Genomic DNA, 19343 nt, shown 5'->3' on the forward strand with positions numbered 1-19343 from the left:
ACTTTTGGAAGAAATGTTTGGTACTTCTCTTTTATCTGTTCTGCTGAGGTAGAGGTATTTCAGCCTCTTAGAACTGTATTTAATCATTTCATAATTGAATGGAAAACTCATTTCCTTCTTCAGGACATTCACTAATTCAAAGTATCATTGTATTAGAATTTAAAACATCGATTACTGCAAAAAAAAAAAAAAAAAAAAAAAGAAACAAATTTACTTTTTCTTTAAAAACAGAAGTCTTACCTAATTGGACTTTACTCATTTTTCATGGTAATATTTCTCTTTTCCCTGCTGTTGTTTCATCTCTTTGTGGTATAATCAGATTGCCTCGGATCATAATTCTTAATGCTTATCTGAGAATTAAGCTGCATCGGGCTGTGCCTCGCTGTCTGAGTTAGTCAGCATCATTGGTTTCTTGTAAATACAGCTCATCTGTAAGGTGGGAAGCAACTGTGTAAAAGTATTTGTTGTCTGAAGTAACTGTGAGTAGATTAAAGGTGAAGTTCTGGGATTGTCAGAACACAATGGAATAATTGAGAATAGAGACTCTACCACAGGAAAAGTCTAATGGGAACATTTCCCTCAAGTGAAAATTGAGTGTGTATTAGATTATGAGCTTGGTTTGGGGCTTGTTTGGGTTTTTTTCTCTCTGTCTGCCTGCTAGACTATAGGAATCATTGCTATTTAATCATATAGTAGTTAACGAATTAGATCATATTTTAGCTATTAGCTGATTCTCCCTGACACATGAACAATGACATATCTGATAAATTTATAAAGATGTGATCCCACAAAAGTAATATTTCATGTTTATTAAACCATATCACATTATATTTGGGCCATAAGTATAATATTCAGAATCAGAAACTGATAAATAATATAGTTATCTTCTACATGCCTGGTGTGACCTGAAAGTAATGTCATTTGAGAAAAACAGGAATAGCTCTTTATTATTAAACTTACTGGACTATACTGAATGATACACATCTTCTGTAAGTGTAGAAAGCGAGGGAAAAAGAGTCTATAAATTGCATGTAGGTGAGTACTTCTTTAAAGTGACTTTATTGATTAATATGACTATATTGACTATATATTACTAATTGACTTTAATTTTGCCTTTCAAATAGTTATGGGGCATTGAAGGATAAAGCTGTGCATAAGCAAACGTGTCAAGTGCTGCGAAGACAGACTGGAACAACCTGTCATTACGGTGCTGATTCCCAGAAAGAACCAGTTCCCAAATCCAAATAGTGTTAATAGAAAGGACTTATACAGTGATACTGGTGTTTTTGTCAGCCTGCAGTGATCCCCTGTATTCATATTGCCTTCAATAATTTTAATGACAGTTGCAGGATTTTTATGCTTGATCAGCTTCTGTTGAAGCCACCAGGGGTGTTCCTGCTGGCTGAGTAAGGATCAAGCCCTTAGTGACTGGTACTGAGAAAAACAAATGTTATCTGATCCCAGAACAAATAGATTTGTATGGCACATCAATGCGTGGTTAAAGACGACTGAAGCAGAGTGGAAAAAGGGGACATTTATACTTTTCATAAAGCATTTGTCAAAACAGATTATGTCTTTAGCAGCACTAGTCTGAAAAAGACTACTTCAGGATATTTTATCTGGAAAAGCTACGCTTTTCAGTGAACCAGAATGCCATTTCAGTAGTGTGTCTTACAGCTGTCACAGCATCTGTGAAAGCAGATACTGAAGAGAGAGGTTTCCCTCTACAACAGTGGTGTCTGTGTGTGGTATATATTTAAATTTATAGTCATATGTGTAAATGCATATGCAGGTACAATTTATTGCATTTATAAGTTGATGTTGTATCAGATGAGTATCGCAGCTGCAAGTCTTGTGACAAGCTGTCCAGTGTCTGAAACCAATATTGATCCAACAGCTCTATTAAAAGGAGAAATAATTGACTGTCAGTCAGAAAGCCTTTGGCATAGGCTCTTTGCAATGAAAGCTATGTATAAAACTGCTTGAAACAGGCCTTTGCAACTTTTCATCCAATCATTTTTGATAGCAGAGCCATGCAGTTAGTGTAATGACTTTGATACTCACTTCCAACATTTAATGGTACCACATGCAAGAACAAACACAATAAATGTGTCTAAATGCTTTGAGAGACTTTAAATAACTGTGAATCCACTTAAAGTATTTTCTTGACATCAGAAGCTAAAAAAAGGTAATTGAGTGCAGAAAAGTAAAAGAGGAGAAACAGTTTTTAAAGTTACCATAAGTGATAAGGAATGAGTATGATCTGGGTAAACCAGTGATACAAATAAATTTAAAATGACTGAGATTGAGACTAGGACAATCTAATGTATCATAAAATTAGTGTTGGGAAGTGGTAAAGTGGGAATTAGTGGGCGGGCAGTTTCATATAGCCTGTCACTTGCCATCTGTTTCTTTGATGCTTTCAATCTTTACTTTCTCTAAAAAGCCCTCAGCAGGCTCAAAAGACCAAAGATTCAGATTTTGTCCTGTCCAGAAGATCAGTAGCAGCTTTCCTTCAAAATGTGACTCCTGCTGGTTTGATAGAGAAGCCACTGTGTTCACAACATTTCAGTACACTAATTTACTTGATTGGGTTTTGTGTGTCCTTAACCCAAACAGGAGATGGCCACTTTTGCAGGATTTCTGTCATACAAATGCATCTTCTTACATTCCACTCGAGGCTGTGTTGAGACAACCGAAAGATCTCGAGTGACTGGCAGTGGAGGGAAGGATTTCTGGTAAAGTGGAAGTTGATTCAGGAGAGGAGTTGTGGGGACAGAAACAAAGAGCAGAATTAAAAAAAATAGCAAAAAATCACATCAATAAGAAAGAAGAGAAGTTCTGGGTTCTACCCCAATTCTTCATACTGTTTCTATATTACCTAGTCACCCCCCAATAACTTCTCAATACTCATCAAAGTTATTTTTACATTGAAACTCACAGAAGTTAAAAGTTAATGAACTAATCAGAGTGGAGGGGGTATTTATAGCAAATCCTCAGCAGAAAAAAACCAAACGACCCTAAGAGCTGACTGTTGGAAAAGTGATATACAACTGGGAGCAGTTTTACAGAGAGATGTACTGTGCAAAGTACATCAAGAGTGCTGATTGCCATGGCAATGGTGGTTTAAGGCAACAAGCCTTATTTAATGTGAAATGTAAAGATCTGAAGTAAACCTTATACGTCAACAAACAAAGTTAATTTGTCTTTTAGTATTAAAAGGCATGGCAGAGACGAAGAAAACATACACAAATGTTTTTCATGGACTCTTCCGAAAGTCTTTGTTATTTTTCTTCCTAATGAATCTGCTAAGAAGGTGTTTTCCATAGGCTTCTCAGAACCAGAAGGTTTTGGAGTTTTTCTTGCCTTGTTTGTTTGCTGGTTTTTTGTTTGGTTGGGTTTTAGTGGGGTTTGTTTGGCTGGTTTTTTGTTTATTTTTTGAAGTGGAGGGGCTTTTTCTTTGGTCTTTGCTTGGGTTTAGGAGGTTTTTTTAGAGTGCCATTAACACTAAGTTATTTCAGATGCTACAGTGGGGAATTTCATTCTAATACCTTCATCTTATACACCATCTAACTTGTTATCACATGAATGGCAGAACTGTAGACTTCTATTCAAGAATTTTCATTTCCTGTTATTTTCACTTTTCTTCAGAGACCTGATTAAAAGTAGTCTGTGCTGGTCCTTGTTATCTCTAGCGTTGCTTTGTTGTGTTGTATTCCCTCTTGCTTTTTTAGCCCTTGGAAATTGATTAATTAAACCTTTAGTGCATAAAGTAATAGGAAACACGAACTGATTAGTTTCTTCATTAGTGTCTTGTGGGAGACATGTAGCTATGTCTGTGCTGTGCTTAGATAACTTTTATCAGGAATGATTACAGTCACGAGTACAGTTGTACATAGTGACACTGAAAATTACCTTTAAGCACTTGACATGTCTCAGAGTGACATTTCAAATCATGTACTGCTTGGCTACTGATTGTCTCTCCCTGTCTCACACCCCTCCGTGTGGGCTGGGATGCCTGGGTTTGCTGCTCTGCCTGCTTGCTGCAGGGTGACAGCTCTGCAAGCTTTGATGGCCCTCTAGAGTGCCAGTAATGTGAGAAGTGTCTCAGGGCAGACAGCCATAAGGAAAGGTTTGTATGAGCCCTGGCAGTAAAGTCCTAAAGAAATTCAGTATCTTTTCCATAGAGAAATGCTGCAGGAATTTGACGGAGGTGAAGCAGCCCCAGCAGTCTGAGTGGACTGGTGAGAATAAAATACTCTGATTATTTTAAGCATCACTAGACACAGTATCACTAGATCCAGATGTTCTAAACTGATGTCTCAGATCATGAAAGAGGTATCCCCGGGTGTCTGGTGGTGATGAGAGCCTGTGGAGGAGGCATTTTATTTTTATTCTAAGCAGCTGGCAAACTGCACTGTGTAGAGTAAAGCGTGAGCTTCCCACAGGCAATTTCACTGGCCCTTGCTTATTCTCTGCTGCTCTCCAGAGGCAGATGAGATTGCCACCTCTTTGGCTTGGTTGTCACTGGCATTTTGGTCTCCACCTGCAGCTGTTTGCATTGTCCACTCATTTCAGTATTTCTCCAGGACTGGTTATTACTCTGACCTAATCATGACCAAGTAGTTTTCACCACAGAGGTGAGTTCGAGTGAGTTTTCACACTGCTGTGGCAGAGAGTTTGATGGTAGTTTTGGAACAGTGCCTCTTTTTACTGAGTGAAGAGTTCTTGGTGGGGGTTCATGGCCTGTAACTTGGACGTGGAACAGACGGAAGTCTCTATCCTCCTCAGTGTGTATATATGCACACTTCTCCAGTACCTCTTCCACCACTGACTTGATCCTTCAGGGCAGTGGGGACCTGTCCTGTCAAAGGCCACAGCACAGGCTTTTCATACTGGACATTTCATACCTCGTGCACCTTCTGCTTCCTGCCCGCTTTTACATTAATAGTGCTCTTCAGTCTCTGTTGCTGATCTGTGCAGTTTCAAGAGAAATTGCCTGTTGGATAGTCTCCTGGAGGAAGATCAGCCCACTTGATAGCATTCCATGATCTTTGAGCATTTTAACCCCTTTCACCTGCAAGAACAGTAAGAAAATAGTGACCATTCTAGGACATATTTAAAGGTTACTGGGTAGGTTACTTTACAAAATTGACAGGCAAAAACACTGAGAGGAAGAAAACTTTTGGTTTTGATAAATTTAACCACAGACAGTGCAACTGATGTTCTTAGGTACTGCAGGGTCTCTAAAACAACTGATAATCTTCAAGAACCACAGAACTATTCTATATCTTCATAAAATTGACAGTGGAAGAAAGGAGCCTGTTTCGTGTTCTCCTGCCCTTTTACAGACATCTCTTTAATGTTTGGTTTGGAACATTTGCCACATAACATGGCCTTTGAAGGATCTCCTGGAGAAAAACAGGGATTCTGGTTTAAGATCTGTTCCATATTAACATCTTTTCAGAGCTGTGCTCATAGTTTCTCACACGATGAACAGTCAGCCACAGTACTCTGACTTCTCCTACTCTAATTTCCAGCCAGATGATGATGTGCCTGGGCCTCTAATACAAATGGATGCATCTCCTGTACTGGCAGAGTTGAAGTGGCCAGAGATCAGCATTTATTAATGCTGCATATGACTAGGCAAACAGACAAAATTAATGCCCTCAAACTAAAAGCTCTTGAGGCTATACCTCTTTATTATCTCACTTGTTACAGTTTAAAAAAAAATTGTGTTCTGTCTGACATTACAGCGTAGAATTTTTTTTATTCCCCATCGTACAGTAAATTCGAGTAAACACTTGTGTTGTTAGTCTTTATGCTGCTGGTTTCTGGTACTAATTCCCTGTCTGCCTCTTCCTGCTAAGTCAGCATCCCCTGGAAATCACCTCACCAGGTAATTGGTGGTGTCAGTCAGCCTTCGGAGAGGGCAGCTCAGCTGAGCAGGAAGCTGCCAGCTGGGCAGTGATTAGGCAAGGGCAATAGCTGCACATTCATTGTGACAGCTGAAAAACTACCCAGCTGTTAGCATTTGCCTTTTTAGATTCTCCTTTTTTTAATTCGTAAAGAAGAATAAAACAGACATCAAAAACTGCCACATAGACTAGCTAGCTATTAAAGTTTCTTTTTCTGCCATCTCCAGCTGTCGAGATGTTGTGTGAGAGGTGCATAACCAGATTATAATAATTTTCCTTTTCACTGAAAAGGGAAACTGGAAAATTCAGAACTCCAGCAGGAGTCTTTCTGCCTTGGTTGATGCTGTCTGGGTGGGGAGATAAGGATCGCATAGGAGTGCAAAAAGTTAATTATCATTTAATGGGAGTTGGACAGCAAAGTGTTTACAATTGCTACTGGGGCTAAAAATTCAGTTACTGTGCCAGCCCTGCCAAGGGCCCTTCCTAACTTCTCCCACAAGGTGCTGTCCTGGCAGCTCCCATCACTAGATTTGGGTGCAAGAGTGGAGCACCAGTGGTGTAGGCAAACCTGGGGTTTCTGTGTTCCTGTCTTTCTTCTGTCAGATAAAGGGTATGGATGCTGTGCCAGGTATGGGGGAAACAAAAACACATTTAAGATCTTTGAAGTATTAACAAATAAATAATTTATTTCAGTGCTTATGCAGACAGGCTTTTACACCAAGATCCATATGTGGTATCCTTGGGAAGGGAACCTCTTCTGAAATGTATCAACAGAACCCTTAGCTTCCCCAGCTCAGTCTATGGTACTGCATTTGCCTTCTGTCTGAGCAAGTTACTAGCAGAAGATGCGTGTCTAATGATCAGCATTGGTTTCTGGATAAGCCACTCTTCATTTATTTTTGTGACACACTGACAAATTGTTCAGTTCAGGGAAAAATAAAAAATAAAAAATCCTTCTGGAAGCATTTTCAAACGTGACAATCCTAAATAAAGCATGAACTGACCTCTGAATTCTCCTTTGGGCTGCTATAGTGACTCCCTTGGCTAGGTGATCACTGTAGGCAACTACAGTATCCATGAAATATTTTTCCCATTATTTACTTATTTTTATGTTGGACTGTGTGTCACAAAGTATATTTAGAACATACTGATTGTTTGGTTTGGGGTTCATTCATTTGCCTAGGAAATGCTGAAAGCAATTAAGTTTTAATCAGCATTTTGACATATTTTGTGCATCCATGGCTCTGTAGCAACTTAATCTTTTAAAAATATATTTAGAAATGCACTGACTAAACCATCATGTAGTTCTACTGACTTTTTATAAAAGAAAGACGTTTAAGAAAATATCATCCATAGAAATAGTGACCAATTCTGCCAAAAGAGAATGTTCCCTTGGAGATTTTTCTCACTGGACTTAAATATGGCAGAGAAAAAAATAATAACTTGACATGTATTACATTCATGAGAGAAATTCTGAAAGTAATGCATTTTTAAAACTTGTTTATTTTACAGATTCACAATATGCCTAATTCACTGCCTATATGTTTTTTCCTGGCCAGGTCTGGAAGATTTGTAGACTTTAAGGTTTCCTTTTTATGTCACAGTACTGCAGAAATCTGTTCTGGATTTATTTTTGTATTGTAATCCACCAAAAATCATCTTGCAATATATTGCATTTCAGATTCTGTGCAACTTGGTACTCAGTAATAATGTTTATAAGATAAATGGGAAATATCATAAACCAGTGATGGTCCTGCTTTAATGTGCTTTTCTGATTGAGGTCTTCTCTTGGAATTTCACTAGATTACATTGTACTAGTTACAATAGTAGTTATAATAATATAGAAGTAACTATAAAATTCTATTAATACTTTAAAGACTTTTTAAATGGTTTTAAATAGTAAAACCAACATTATTTTAGATACAACTATTTGAGATACATTAGTAGTGCCTAGTGTCTTCATAAAACTAATTAATATTTCCCTGTAAATTGAAATTATTTTGGTACTGGTCTGGAATATCAAACAAGTTTAAGTAGTGTGGCTTTCCCCTTCCTTCTTGAAGCATACAAAAGGAGTTTGGTTTCTGACTGAAACTTAATACAACTTGTAGTGAGTATCAGCCTAGGAAAATTTAAAAATACAATGACAAATAAATTACAAAAAGGAAGCAAGATAAAGGAATGCAGCTAGTAGGAAGGCTTAGTGTCACACCTGGCCTCCCTTTGCTGTCCTCTACTAGTGGTGGCATCTTTCTGTCTCTTCTGAAGAGTGCATTTGTCAGCTTGCCAGGAATTTGGGACAATGAACCTTCTGAAAAAATGAGTGAAAATAAGTTGCAAAACATTTTCAGTGCTTTACTGACTTTGCTTTGGTTGAGACAAGTGATCCACATGTAAGTTTGCACAGCTCACAGAGCCTGAAACCACCTGTTAAAAATCCCCCAAATGCCCTGATAATTTTTTGAGTTGAGATTTCTGCTGTAGTTCCTTGACCTGGATTGTGGGTGCCCTTGGAAGAAAAACTGTAGAAACTTGCAATGTGATTGATACATTTGCTAAAACTTTCACCTGAGCCCCAGGCTTGCATTTCAGGACTTCAGAAAGAAAACCCTTAACTTCATAACTGAAAAGCAAATAGATGCTCAGCACTGTCCTAATGGTTGAAGAGCAAATAGGTAACTAGCAGTGACTTTTCTAATTTTGGATTTTTTTGATGACCCCAGTTACAATTTTGGTTAAGAGCCTGAAAAATGAGTTGGGAGCACTTCATGTGTTGTCTCCTGCATGGGCAGAGATCAGTGTTTTACTATGTCTGGTTGTTAAGATTTACTGAGCTATTACACTTATTTATTGCATGTTATTTTCTAGGGCACCTTATGTCATTTATAAATGCATTCATTGTTTATAATCCTTGACACAGAAGTCTTTTTCCATTTCACCATATGCCTTCATCTGTTCAGGTTTCTTATTTACAATATGTTCTGTTTAACAGTATACAATATTTAGGAAAAAAAACAAAACAAAACACTTTTTTTTTTTTCTTTTTTTTTTTTTTTTTTTTTTCCTAAGGCAAGAAACTGCATTAAAAAGCCAAAGTCTACTTTTCCTGGTCAAAAAGAAACACCATGAAACCTCTCATTCTGTATTTTGAGAGCTATGCTGAGTTTCTTCCAGGCTCTTGAAATGTCTTTTCAGGAGGCAACTGCAGAGCTGTGGATGCTGGACTGTGATCTTCAGGATAGTGTTAAGCCAGAAGCAATTCCATGGCTGCTCCAGTTAGTATGAGGGAATATACAAAACTCACCTGTTTCGTTGTTCCCAAAGATGAAATACATGAGAGAATATTAGAATGGCTGAAAGCTGTGTCAAAAATAGTTAAAGCACTGGAACTGCAATTCTTGGGTTCTACCTCTTGTTGAAATGAGCCTGTCCGTTCTGACATAAAGCATCCAACTGAGACAAACCCACAAATGTGCCCTCATTATTTTCCACATTTGCCAGAAATATACCTTTTTTTTAACTAGCTGTCCCAACTTGAATACAATAAATGCTGGTTTAAGTAGTTACATAGATGCAACATGGATGTTCCTCTATACTTTTCTTTCATTAAGAGTTATGAATGCAAGGTTACAGTTTTCAAACCATCTGAAGCAGGAAGAATCGTCCACCCATGCTAGAACACATTGCTGTGTGCAGAAAACCTCTCAATACCAGTGCTTGGAAATTTTTTGGTTAACAAATGCAGTACATCTGCACGTTCTGACACATTGTGTTGAAACCAGCAGGTGTTGTGGAGTGCAAGTCAGGGATTTATTAGGTTTTCTGCCAAGTTTGGTTGATGCCTTGCTGCAGGAACAGCTCAGTGTTTTCACTTTGAGATGGTTTGTTGAGAAATTTAATAGAATTTTTAAATTTCTTGTTTTTTCTGGTGAGCTCATTTGTCAGTACTGTTTTATGTCATCTCTTTTAATCTGGGTGATTTGGAAAAAAGCTGGTAATTTTAATCTAGAAGTCAGCAGTGTGCACCAAAGACAATGCCTCTTTCTAGGGGGGTTGTGGAGTCTCCTTCATTGGAGACATTCAAAACCCGCCTGGACACGTTCCTATGTGGTGTACTCTAGGGGGCCCTGCTCTGGCAGGGGGGGTTGGACTAGATGATCTTTCGAGGTCCCTTCCAACCCCTAGGATTCTATGATTCTATGATTCTATGATTGGGTGAGTAACCAGTCCGTAGGTGTAAGCTGTTCAGTCTGTAGGGAAGAGCTTTCCAGACATGATGTCTGCAGTGCTCATCTTGGTATTACTTTCTGTAATACCTGACACGTTTATTTTCGCTATTTGGAAAAATTCTAACCCGTGGTAGATTGAAGTGCAGACAGGTTGTAAGCCAGGTGGGTTTTTCTCTTCATCTTTGTTGTCATCAGATGTAAAAAGCACTCTAAGTTTGCTCTTAAAATGAGATACACAGCTCCCATAAAACTTGTATTCTGTTTCTGTTGTACAAACACTGTAGCAAAGTGGGATTGTGTGCATCTTTGCAGCACCCTGATTTCATTATGTCATTGATTTTGTCTGCAGATTAGAAATATTTCTCCATTGCAGTTTTGGGCAATCATTTTCATCAGAGTGCTCCTTCCTGTGAAGCCTCATCTCATCTTTCCTTTTGCTCCACCAAGCTCTCCTTCCACTCAGCACTCAGACAAACTGAGTCACTTCAGTGCTTTATGGACTGGGAAAAAGGAAATCTATAGCATACCAATGGGGAGCATTTGGCAGATGCTAAGTACTTCAGAAATGAGACAGTATAAGTCTGCCTATCACTAGGTAAAATACCAGGTATATTTTTGGGTGGTTTTGAATTCCACAGTGCCTTCAGCTCAAGGCAGCCAAAGGTGGTGTGTGGTTTCAAGCTGTGACATTTAAGTAGAACACAAATGTGCTCTTTATTTGTAGCTTTTACTCTGTTTTTAAAGTTTCATGACTTGTTTTCATTTGTGGCAAAAATCTGAAAAGAATATGTTAATATAGCTAGTGGGGAAATTAATTTGATGGTTTCTTATTTTCATTATATTGGTTAAACTTCAGTTATAGATACTTGACCTTTGGAAGAAATGTTAATAACAACTGATGACTTATATCACTATGAAATGCAGATAGATTTCCTTGGTTTTTTGTTTTACTTTCTTGGTTTTTTGTTTTGCTTTGTTTTTCATAATATGAGTCACATTTTAACTCAGGAAGAATACCTAATTTTCATGGCTATTAAAGTGCTACCTGATTACTGCAGTAAGTGACACTGTTTGTGTCAAAGTAAAAATTACATTTTTATTTATACGTGTGTGTGTTTAATGCCATTTACAACTGGAAAATAACAAAGACATTCCAGTACCTAGTAAGTGTATTTATATCTAACATTCATGATAATAATATGCTGGCCTGTTATTCACCTAGAATGCTCCTGAGAGTTGGCTAACATTTCTTTAATTTCATAGAGGTTTTCTGAATAATGCTGCTGGAAGTTTCAAGGGGAAAAAACTCACCTTTTTGTTTTGAAACTTTGTTAGACTTTTCAGCCTAAATCTCAACCAGCATTAGTTTCTAGTGGGGATTTAGCAATAAATGTGCTTTTCTCTATTCTCAGCACAAAACCTGAGATTAGCTTTCCTGTGAAGGATCTCTAGGTCTTAATTAAAACTGAAGTTCCTTATCTTGGTAAGTGTGCCTGGACAAACAATGCCTAAATATCCTACTCTAATAAATTCTCAGATATTAAGGAGGATATGCTGCCTCTAGTAATTTGAACTGAAAGCCTATGCTGCATATATGCAACATTTTAAGTTAAAAAACAATAGCACTGGAGAAGGAACAGTTAGAATTGGAGAATGTTGTCTTAAATATAGGGCACATTTTCTCATACTCATTCATTTTTGTAATGTCTTTAAACATGATACACAGTGAAACACTGGTACAGTGATATGTGTAATGGAGCTATTCATGAGCTAATGGACCAACTTCTTGCAAGAAACTGCTTTACAAACCCGAGCAGAATTGGGCCAAAGGATTTTTAAGGTTTTGTGGTGAGGTCACCGAAGGCTGCTGAATGATTTCTTACACAGATACTCTGTACATACTTCTCTTCTCTTCTCTTGATAAAATTATATCTGCTACCTGTTATATTTTGTTAGCATTGACTTATAGATGCTCATGGTTATTTTTTGTATTTCTCTCTCCTCACCTTAGTGGAATCGGTCGAAATTGGCCCTGGGCCTCTGGCGGCAGCAGCATTTTGGCAGAATTTGGAACTTTGCATCTGGAGTTCATACATTTGAGCCATCTGTCTGGAAACCCTGTCTTTGCTGAAAAGGTTAGACTGCTCAGTCAAAATCATGTTGTAAATGATATATCACATGTTGGGAGACTAATATCTCTGCAGGGAGATTTGGATTTTCCTCAGTTGTAAGAATTTGTCACAGGAGAGATGTTTTTCTAGTTCCCTTGCCATGCTTTTCTAATATGAAGTCAAAAATCTGTTCCAAAATAATTCATCTTCTTGTGTATAGCATTTGCCCAACCCCATAAAATGTATTCTTTCTCTTAACATTCTAAATTAGTGTTACAGTAAACAATCTGACAATAGAACTTTCTTCAGTACCCTACCTGAATGTGGTGGGAAAAAAAATTGATGTTTTATATTGGCAATAATAGATGATACCTATAGAAAGCAAAGTACCATGGATTCCTTCTGTGACTTCAGCAAGTTTAGCTTTCAAAATGCTGTATAACCTCATTGTTATCAGTGTGGTCAGAAAACCCTTCCATTGCAATGACCTTTATGTAATGTGCTCTTAACTTTCTCTGGAAGAAGGCAAAACCAAAAAACATCCTTTCAAAAAATAGTTTTGCTTAGTCTTCCAAACTTCAGTAAAGTTTTCTTCTGGATATTTTTTTTTTTTTCATGTGAGGCCTGGTAAATCAACTCTTCTTTTTTCTCCCAAGAATTTTGCTTTGATTTTTAGTACATAAATAATCAATGGAATCTGTTATTTATAATACATTATCAGATTTGGTTTGTTTGGTTTTTTTTCCCCTACCTATTAAAACTTTGGCTTTTTTGGTTTTGTATTACACACCCACATCCAACTGGCTCATATCAGCTAAGACTGGTATTATCTATCAAAAATCAAGTTAATAGTAAGACTCCAAATATTTGGCAGTAGGTTTAAAAGCAATTATTAAATCTAAAATTAATAATAGCTACACCACACTGAAAAGACTGGATGGCTTTGCTGCAATGTCATTGTCAGCACCAGAACTCCTAGCAATTTGAGGGTATATAGGGATTAATTTAAAGACAGTTTCTCTTAAGCAAATCTGAACTGGTGAGCAGGCAGACAGCACCATGGAACAGCCATAAACAGACTTACTATGTAAAGCCATTATCTTTTGATATTTAGTGTATAATATCTGTTCTGTTAAGAAGCAATTAAAGCGTGATGAAAGTGCATATGCTAAAAATCCTAGGCTATGGTTCTTCTCCAGAGTACATCAAGCTATAGTTGGAAGGGCATGGAAATCTGTTTATGTAAACTACTCTTAAAACCCCTTAGAGTTTGCAATTCCACAACCCCCCAAGCCAAACCATTCCTGGGCTGGTACACTTGGTAAAGAAGAAACACTAGAATAAGCTTTGCATGGACATATTCATGGAATAATTCAATAAATGAGATCTCGGGCTCGTAGTCTGCACTTGAACAGTGAGTCTTAGCAATGTAGTGTCAAGATGGAAAATGCAGTTTGTCTATCAAATCCTTCTGTGACTTGGTCTAAGCTAATTTATCTTCTTTCTCAGCATCTGGTTCACTTGAGCTCCAGCCATTCAGGGTGTTATAATGAAGCTGTCAGTACCTTTTTGTTACGCTTTCTGGTCTGTGGTGCTTAGGAGCTTTATTCCCCAAATTGCTACATTTACTTTTTCAGTGAATGTTAAAACTCGGTATAAGTTATTCCATGTGCTCTGCAATGGATTGTGCTGCTGGATGGCTCCAGCTGCTGAACATCTGGACTCTAATTGTTTCCCTGAGCCTCTCATTTGTAGCCAGCTCCTTAGCGGTGCCAGTGGAGCAGTCGGGGCTCCTGGGCTCCTGCTGGGCAAGCTGCTTGTTTGGGGCTTAGTTCCAGCAGAGCTCTCCTCTCCAGACAGAACTGCTTCACAGATCAGTTCTGCTTGTCAGCTAGGTTATGGGCTTAATATGTAACACCATTTCTGATGTGGGTATATGAGGGATATAATGCTGGAGTAGCTTTAGTTAAGGCAAGTTAGCCTCCAGGAATTTCAGTATCCTGGGGAGGGGTGAGATACTCTGTATGGCAAGTCCTGAACTTCAGAGCTTGCTTTTGTTTTGTGTATCTATTACCAACACTTGACACAGCAGCTTTAGAGGTTTTGAGGAGCTCATTTATGATGATCCCAGCTTAGAGTGTCTTTTTAAATGGTAGTGTGATGGTACAGAGATATTCTGGTATGTACATTGCATAAGATTGTTTTTTCTCTTTTTAGGGCTGTTGGCTCTTTACAACTTTTGTACTGACACTGTTTTATTCTGGGGGGAAAAATGGATCACTGCTCAGTGTTTTGTACCTTTCCAACAGGTAATGAATATTCGAAAAGTTCTGAACCGACTGGATAAACCAGAGGGTCTTTACCCCAACTATCTGAACCCCAGCAGTGGCCAATGGGGCCAGCGTAAGTAGACACCACTTCTGCAGTACTGTGACCTGGCTCTCTGTGTGCTGCTTGCAGTTGTTCACTTCTTTCAGTCACTGTGGGTTTCTGTATACACACACAAACACATACATATATATATATATATGTATATATACACACACAATTTCTGTAAAGTATGAAAACTCACACTATATCTGAGATGCTACACAATGTAAAAAATACTACAAATATAAAAGTAACAATCCCACCTGCTGCAATCTCACGTACTTTTCTTTGATATTTCAGTATGGCTTGTGCAAATGTGTTCTTTTGGAAAGGAAGTTGTAGGCTACAGAAGTATTTTATTCAAAAATATAAAATGGTCTCTAAAGTTGCTGTTTAAGGAAACATTCTCAGTGTGTCTGAATCAAATTCCATGTTTTAGAGTGGTGTGGCTCCACTGAAGAAAAAATAATTATTAATCCAAGTCTTTTCATGTAATACTAGCTGTGATTTCTGCTGAAGTTTAGTGCCAATGACTGAGGAAGCAAAGTAAACAGAACTATGTCATGGCATTAATCCCCTTGGAGTCATTAATGGAGACACCAAAAATAAAAGGGAAAGAATATAATAAAATGCTTGAAATATTTGAACTTTCCCTCCCTTTAATATAGCTGTGTCTTCTGTACTCCTTGTTCACATTAAATACCAGTTTTTGTTGATGCACATGGAGAAATATACGGTTTATACCAGCTCTGCTCTCCAGTAGCACGTATTATTGACATAGATATTGGCTTCCTGCACATGCAAATGATGGACACAGATGTTGATGCAGGTCAGCAATTGGCAGGCTGAAGCAGCAAAAGCAAATTTGGTCTTGTTGTATCTCTTCCAATTCAGTTGTCTCCATTGGCATTTTTTTTTTCTTCCCATAGTAGAAAATCAGAATGAAAAACTTGTGAGATCTTTTGAGATTGCTTTTCCAAACAGTTCTCAGTTGATCGCAGCAGGAAAAAAAACCTCCAGACCCTTAATTGGTACAAGACAGAAGTATTATCTCTCAAACATCAAGTGGGGAGAGGGGGAAGTTTCTGAACATTTCTCTAGCAATGCTGTAACTGTGGAGGACACTGCTGGATCTCTGCCATTGTTCCTGTAAATTCATTTAGCCCTTGTTATTTTGACAGTAAACTGACAGTGATTTGCTGCTGCGTGCGTCAATTGGATTTGTCTACTGCAATAATGTATATAATAGCAGGGCTTATTATTGATGAAACTCTGCTTGTGCTATTTAGTTTGCAAATGTCAGAGGTTTCTATGGTAATTTATTTAGGAAACTGTAAAGGTCATCTAAATGCTGCTGTTCAAAAATCAGCCTTTGATCGTAGAGAATGTCCCCCTTATTTTTAAGAAGCATCTTTTCCTTTTGTATCATGAACATTTAATTAAGTAAATAGTGTATTCTTTTCAGAAATTTAGTATATCTCATTCAAAAGAGGTGGGAAGAAGCCAGTTACAACTGAGGTTGTAGAATTATAGCATTATACAATGTATTTGTTAGGCAAAGGGACAGGATACATTTGGAAAACTTAATTTTTTTTTAAATGTTTTGGAAAATTTTTCGTACATCCCATAGTAAAGGAGGAAAAAGATGCTGTTAATAAAGTCTGAAAAGGAGAAAAGTATATCTTCTACATTTGCATGGCTTTGCATCCTGTTCACTGCACAAGAAGATGTATTGTGTGTAGAGAAGATATGAAGGAGGTTAAAAATAAATTATCAGTGTTCTTTTGAATTCCACCAAGAGAGGTGTAACTTGAGATCAGAGTCAGGTGTTGGGAAGTTAGGAGTTCTGTACCCAGCAACCCTTCTGCAGCTTTAGTAGCCTGGGTTACCCCTTGCATGTTCTGCTTTTCTCATACCCAGAATTTTGTGGTGTGACTCACAGGCAGGCTGTGTGATCTGTGTACCCGCACCTCCATCCTCGATGTCTTCCTTACTGTAAAACTGACAATTATGAACGAGTAGTCCTGGTAAAGCAATTTGAAATCCCTTCTCTGAACAAGTGCCAAATTCCCTTAAGTTACCAGGCAGCACCAACTTATAAAAGAAAGCCTCTAACTAGTGTCCTTAGTTTAGTAGAGCTTAGAGAAACACTGCTCTGTGTGTGTGTGTGTGTGTGTAGTTGTAGTGTTTTATGTGTTTAGGGGATCTATGCTGAAGTCTTACAGCCCATTAAAATTTTGCCTAGAACCTTTTAGGCTCTTGGGCAGCAAATAAGTGCAATTTTGTGCAAGCAGCTGACAGCATCATTAAGCTTTCACATCACTGGTGCAAATGACATCAAACAATGTGACTCGGTGTTACTGTTTGCAGGGTCACATCCTAAACATCTGCAATGGAATAATCACAGCATCTGTAGTACCAGATCATTTCACACAGTAAGCCTAGGGCACAAAAAAGCAGCATGATAGTAGTAATCATCTGTAGATGTGGTAAAAGTATTTTTTTTCCCCTCTTCTAGAACCATTGCTGTGTTCTGAAAGCAGCCAGATGTTCAGAACTGTAATACTATTTTTAAACATGTGGGTCAGCATCTTTTAAATGCTCTACAATTCAACTCTGTAGTAAGAAGCTAAAATGTTTTGGCCTTTTTTATGAAGCCTCTTAAATGGAGCATTAGTGAATAAAAAAGCAAATAAAAACAATGCCTGTATGGTAAGAGGGAAAAGCCTTTATCAAATTAGACAGCATTTTCTTCTTTCTGTTTTATACTAAAAACTTACTGGTTTTAAAATAATTAAAAAAACTTAGATTAACACATTTTTGTACTGGGTAGACTACATGAATTAGAAGTTAAACATATGAATTATTGTTTCTTTGCCATGAACTCCTGTGGCATATTGTGGATATTAAACAGCAATGATGCTTTAGCTTCATAAAAAAGTTAGCAATTAAAGAAATAATTCTCTGTATTATACCAGGTAAGTTTTTCCTGAGGTTTCAGGCTTACATTTCTTAAAGGCTGTTGTAGGAAAAGATGTTTCAATGCATTAAATGCAGTTTCAAAATGTAATCTTATTGCTCAGGCTGAAAATGAAATTGCTGTTGAATCTCTTTCTTCCCTTTTTAGATCATGTCTCCATTGGAGGGCTTGGGGACAGCTTTTATGAATATTTGCTCAAGGCCTGGCTGATGTCAGACAAGACTGATGAAGAAGGCAAGAAAATGTATTATGATGCTGTTCAGGTAAATAAGATATTTAAATCTTTCTGTCTTTAATATTCTTATCTAGAACAATCCTAAAGAGACAGGCTGTGGGGACAATGTGAGGGATTTATGTCTTTGCCACCAGTGTGGATTTTAGGTTTTAAGAATTAGTTTTTCTTTTAAAAAGACATCAGCAAATAATAATGCTGGAGGGATAAAGATACTGTGGGAAAGGAGAGAGTCCTGAAGTATAGCTGTTTGTTTTCCAACTGGAAGACAATCAAGTCTTCTAACACTTGAGGAGAAAAGTATAAAATATTTGTTGCATCTACAAGAAGCTCTGAGATAAAAGCTCAGTTCTTTTTTCCTCAGTTTTTCCTTCTATCCTTTTCCTTCTATCCAGGAAGGAGTTCCTTTCTTGTGTTTTGACCTCATATTTTGTCCATCAGAGTATTCTGATTCTGGTCAACACAGGGATCAATATATTATGGTGGACAGTTATAAATGAAAATAGATATTTTTGTTGACTTTTTGTTAAAAGAGGCCTGTATTTGTCAGCTTCTGTGAAACAACTGGTTATTCATATTTTACACAAGAAAAAGTTTTGAAATATCAGAATTGTTCATACTTGGATAGCATTTCATTTATGATCCTTGTAGTCTGCAATTTACTTTCTTATTGATGGTGTACCCTTAGTACCCTGTTCTGGGAGAAATAATGGTTTTGTGACACTGAATTGAGACTCACAAAGTATTAAGTTTAAATCCATATTTACAGGCTTTCCTTGCAGTCTTGGGCAAATGACCTATTTTCTCAGTTCTTTGCTTTCAAATATATCTATAAAAAGAGGATAATATACTTCTTTTTTTCCCCACCCTTTCATCACTTTTGACTGGAAGCTTTCTTAGGGCCAGGACTTTTATCTTGTATTAAGTCTATGTCCATGCAGTGCCTCTGTAGACAAGGCTTTGAGGTGCTAAGCAATATCTGCTTATTCTTTCATACATCTGGAAATGTGCCATCCCTAGGGAGGAGGCATAAATCTTGGTTTACTTCCCACTCCAGAAAAATGGTGGCATTAAAAAAATACAGCCTTGGCTCGTTGCAACCTTTTTTTTTTCTTTCTTTCATTAGAGAGAAAAGTTATACATGGTGTTCTGAGGGAGGGTGTGATCTCTGGTGGTAGTAAATTTGATGACCAAGTATCCTCTGCTGAGAAAATCCTGCCTTTAATTTTGTAAGTGCAGATTTGGATGCAGTCATCCTCATTTTCACTGCTAACACGATTTCAGCTTCAGAGCAAAAGGTGCTTTTTAAATTAGGTTTGAGTGCATTTGAGGTTATAACATAAGAACAGGGCTACTGTAATAGCTCAGCCGTTAGGTTGGCAGCCAAAAAGAGAGAACAAAGCATCTTGTAATATGGTATCAATTCATCTTACCAGGGAAGGCATTTCTGAAGCACCTCTAAGCTTCTTCACTCTTCTACTTCCACTGGTTTAATAACTTCAG

The 19343-nt window shown here is 37.6% G+C and overlaps 1 protein-coding gene across 2 annotated transcripts in view; it reads left to right on the forward strand.

Annotated features, from left to right (window-relative positions):
• MAN1A1 (mannosidase alpha class 1A member 1) overlaps positions 1-19343 on the forward strand; it is a 133434-nt gene that overhangs the window by 92964 nt on the left and 21127 nt on the right. For both annotated transcript variants that reach the window (XM_071741052.1, XM_071741053.1), the window contains 3 exons: positions 12159-12282; positions 14568-14661; positions 17756-17871. In XM_071741052.1, coding sequence (XP_071597153.1) covers positions 12159-12282; positions 14568-14661; positions 17756-17871 — 334 coding nt within the window. The remainder of the gene's footprint in view (positions 1-12158; positions 12283-14567; positions 14662-17755; positions 17872-19343) is intronic.

This window comes from Heliangelus exortis, chromosome 3 (genome assembly GCF_036169615.1).
Source record: "Heliangelus exortis chromosome 3, bHelExo1.hap1, whole genome shotgun sequence".
Lineage (NCBI taxonomy): Eukaryota > Metazoa > Chordata > Aves > Apodiformes > Trochilidae > Heliangelus > Heliangelus exortis.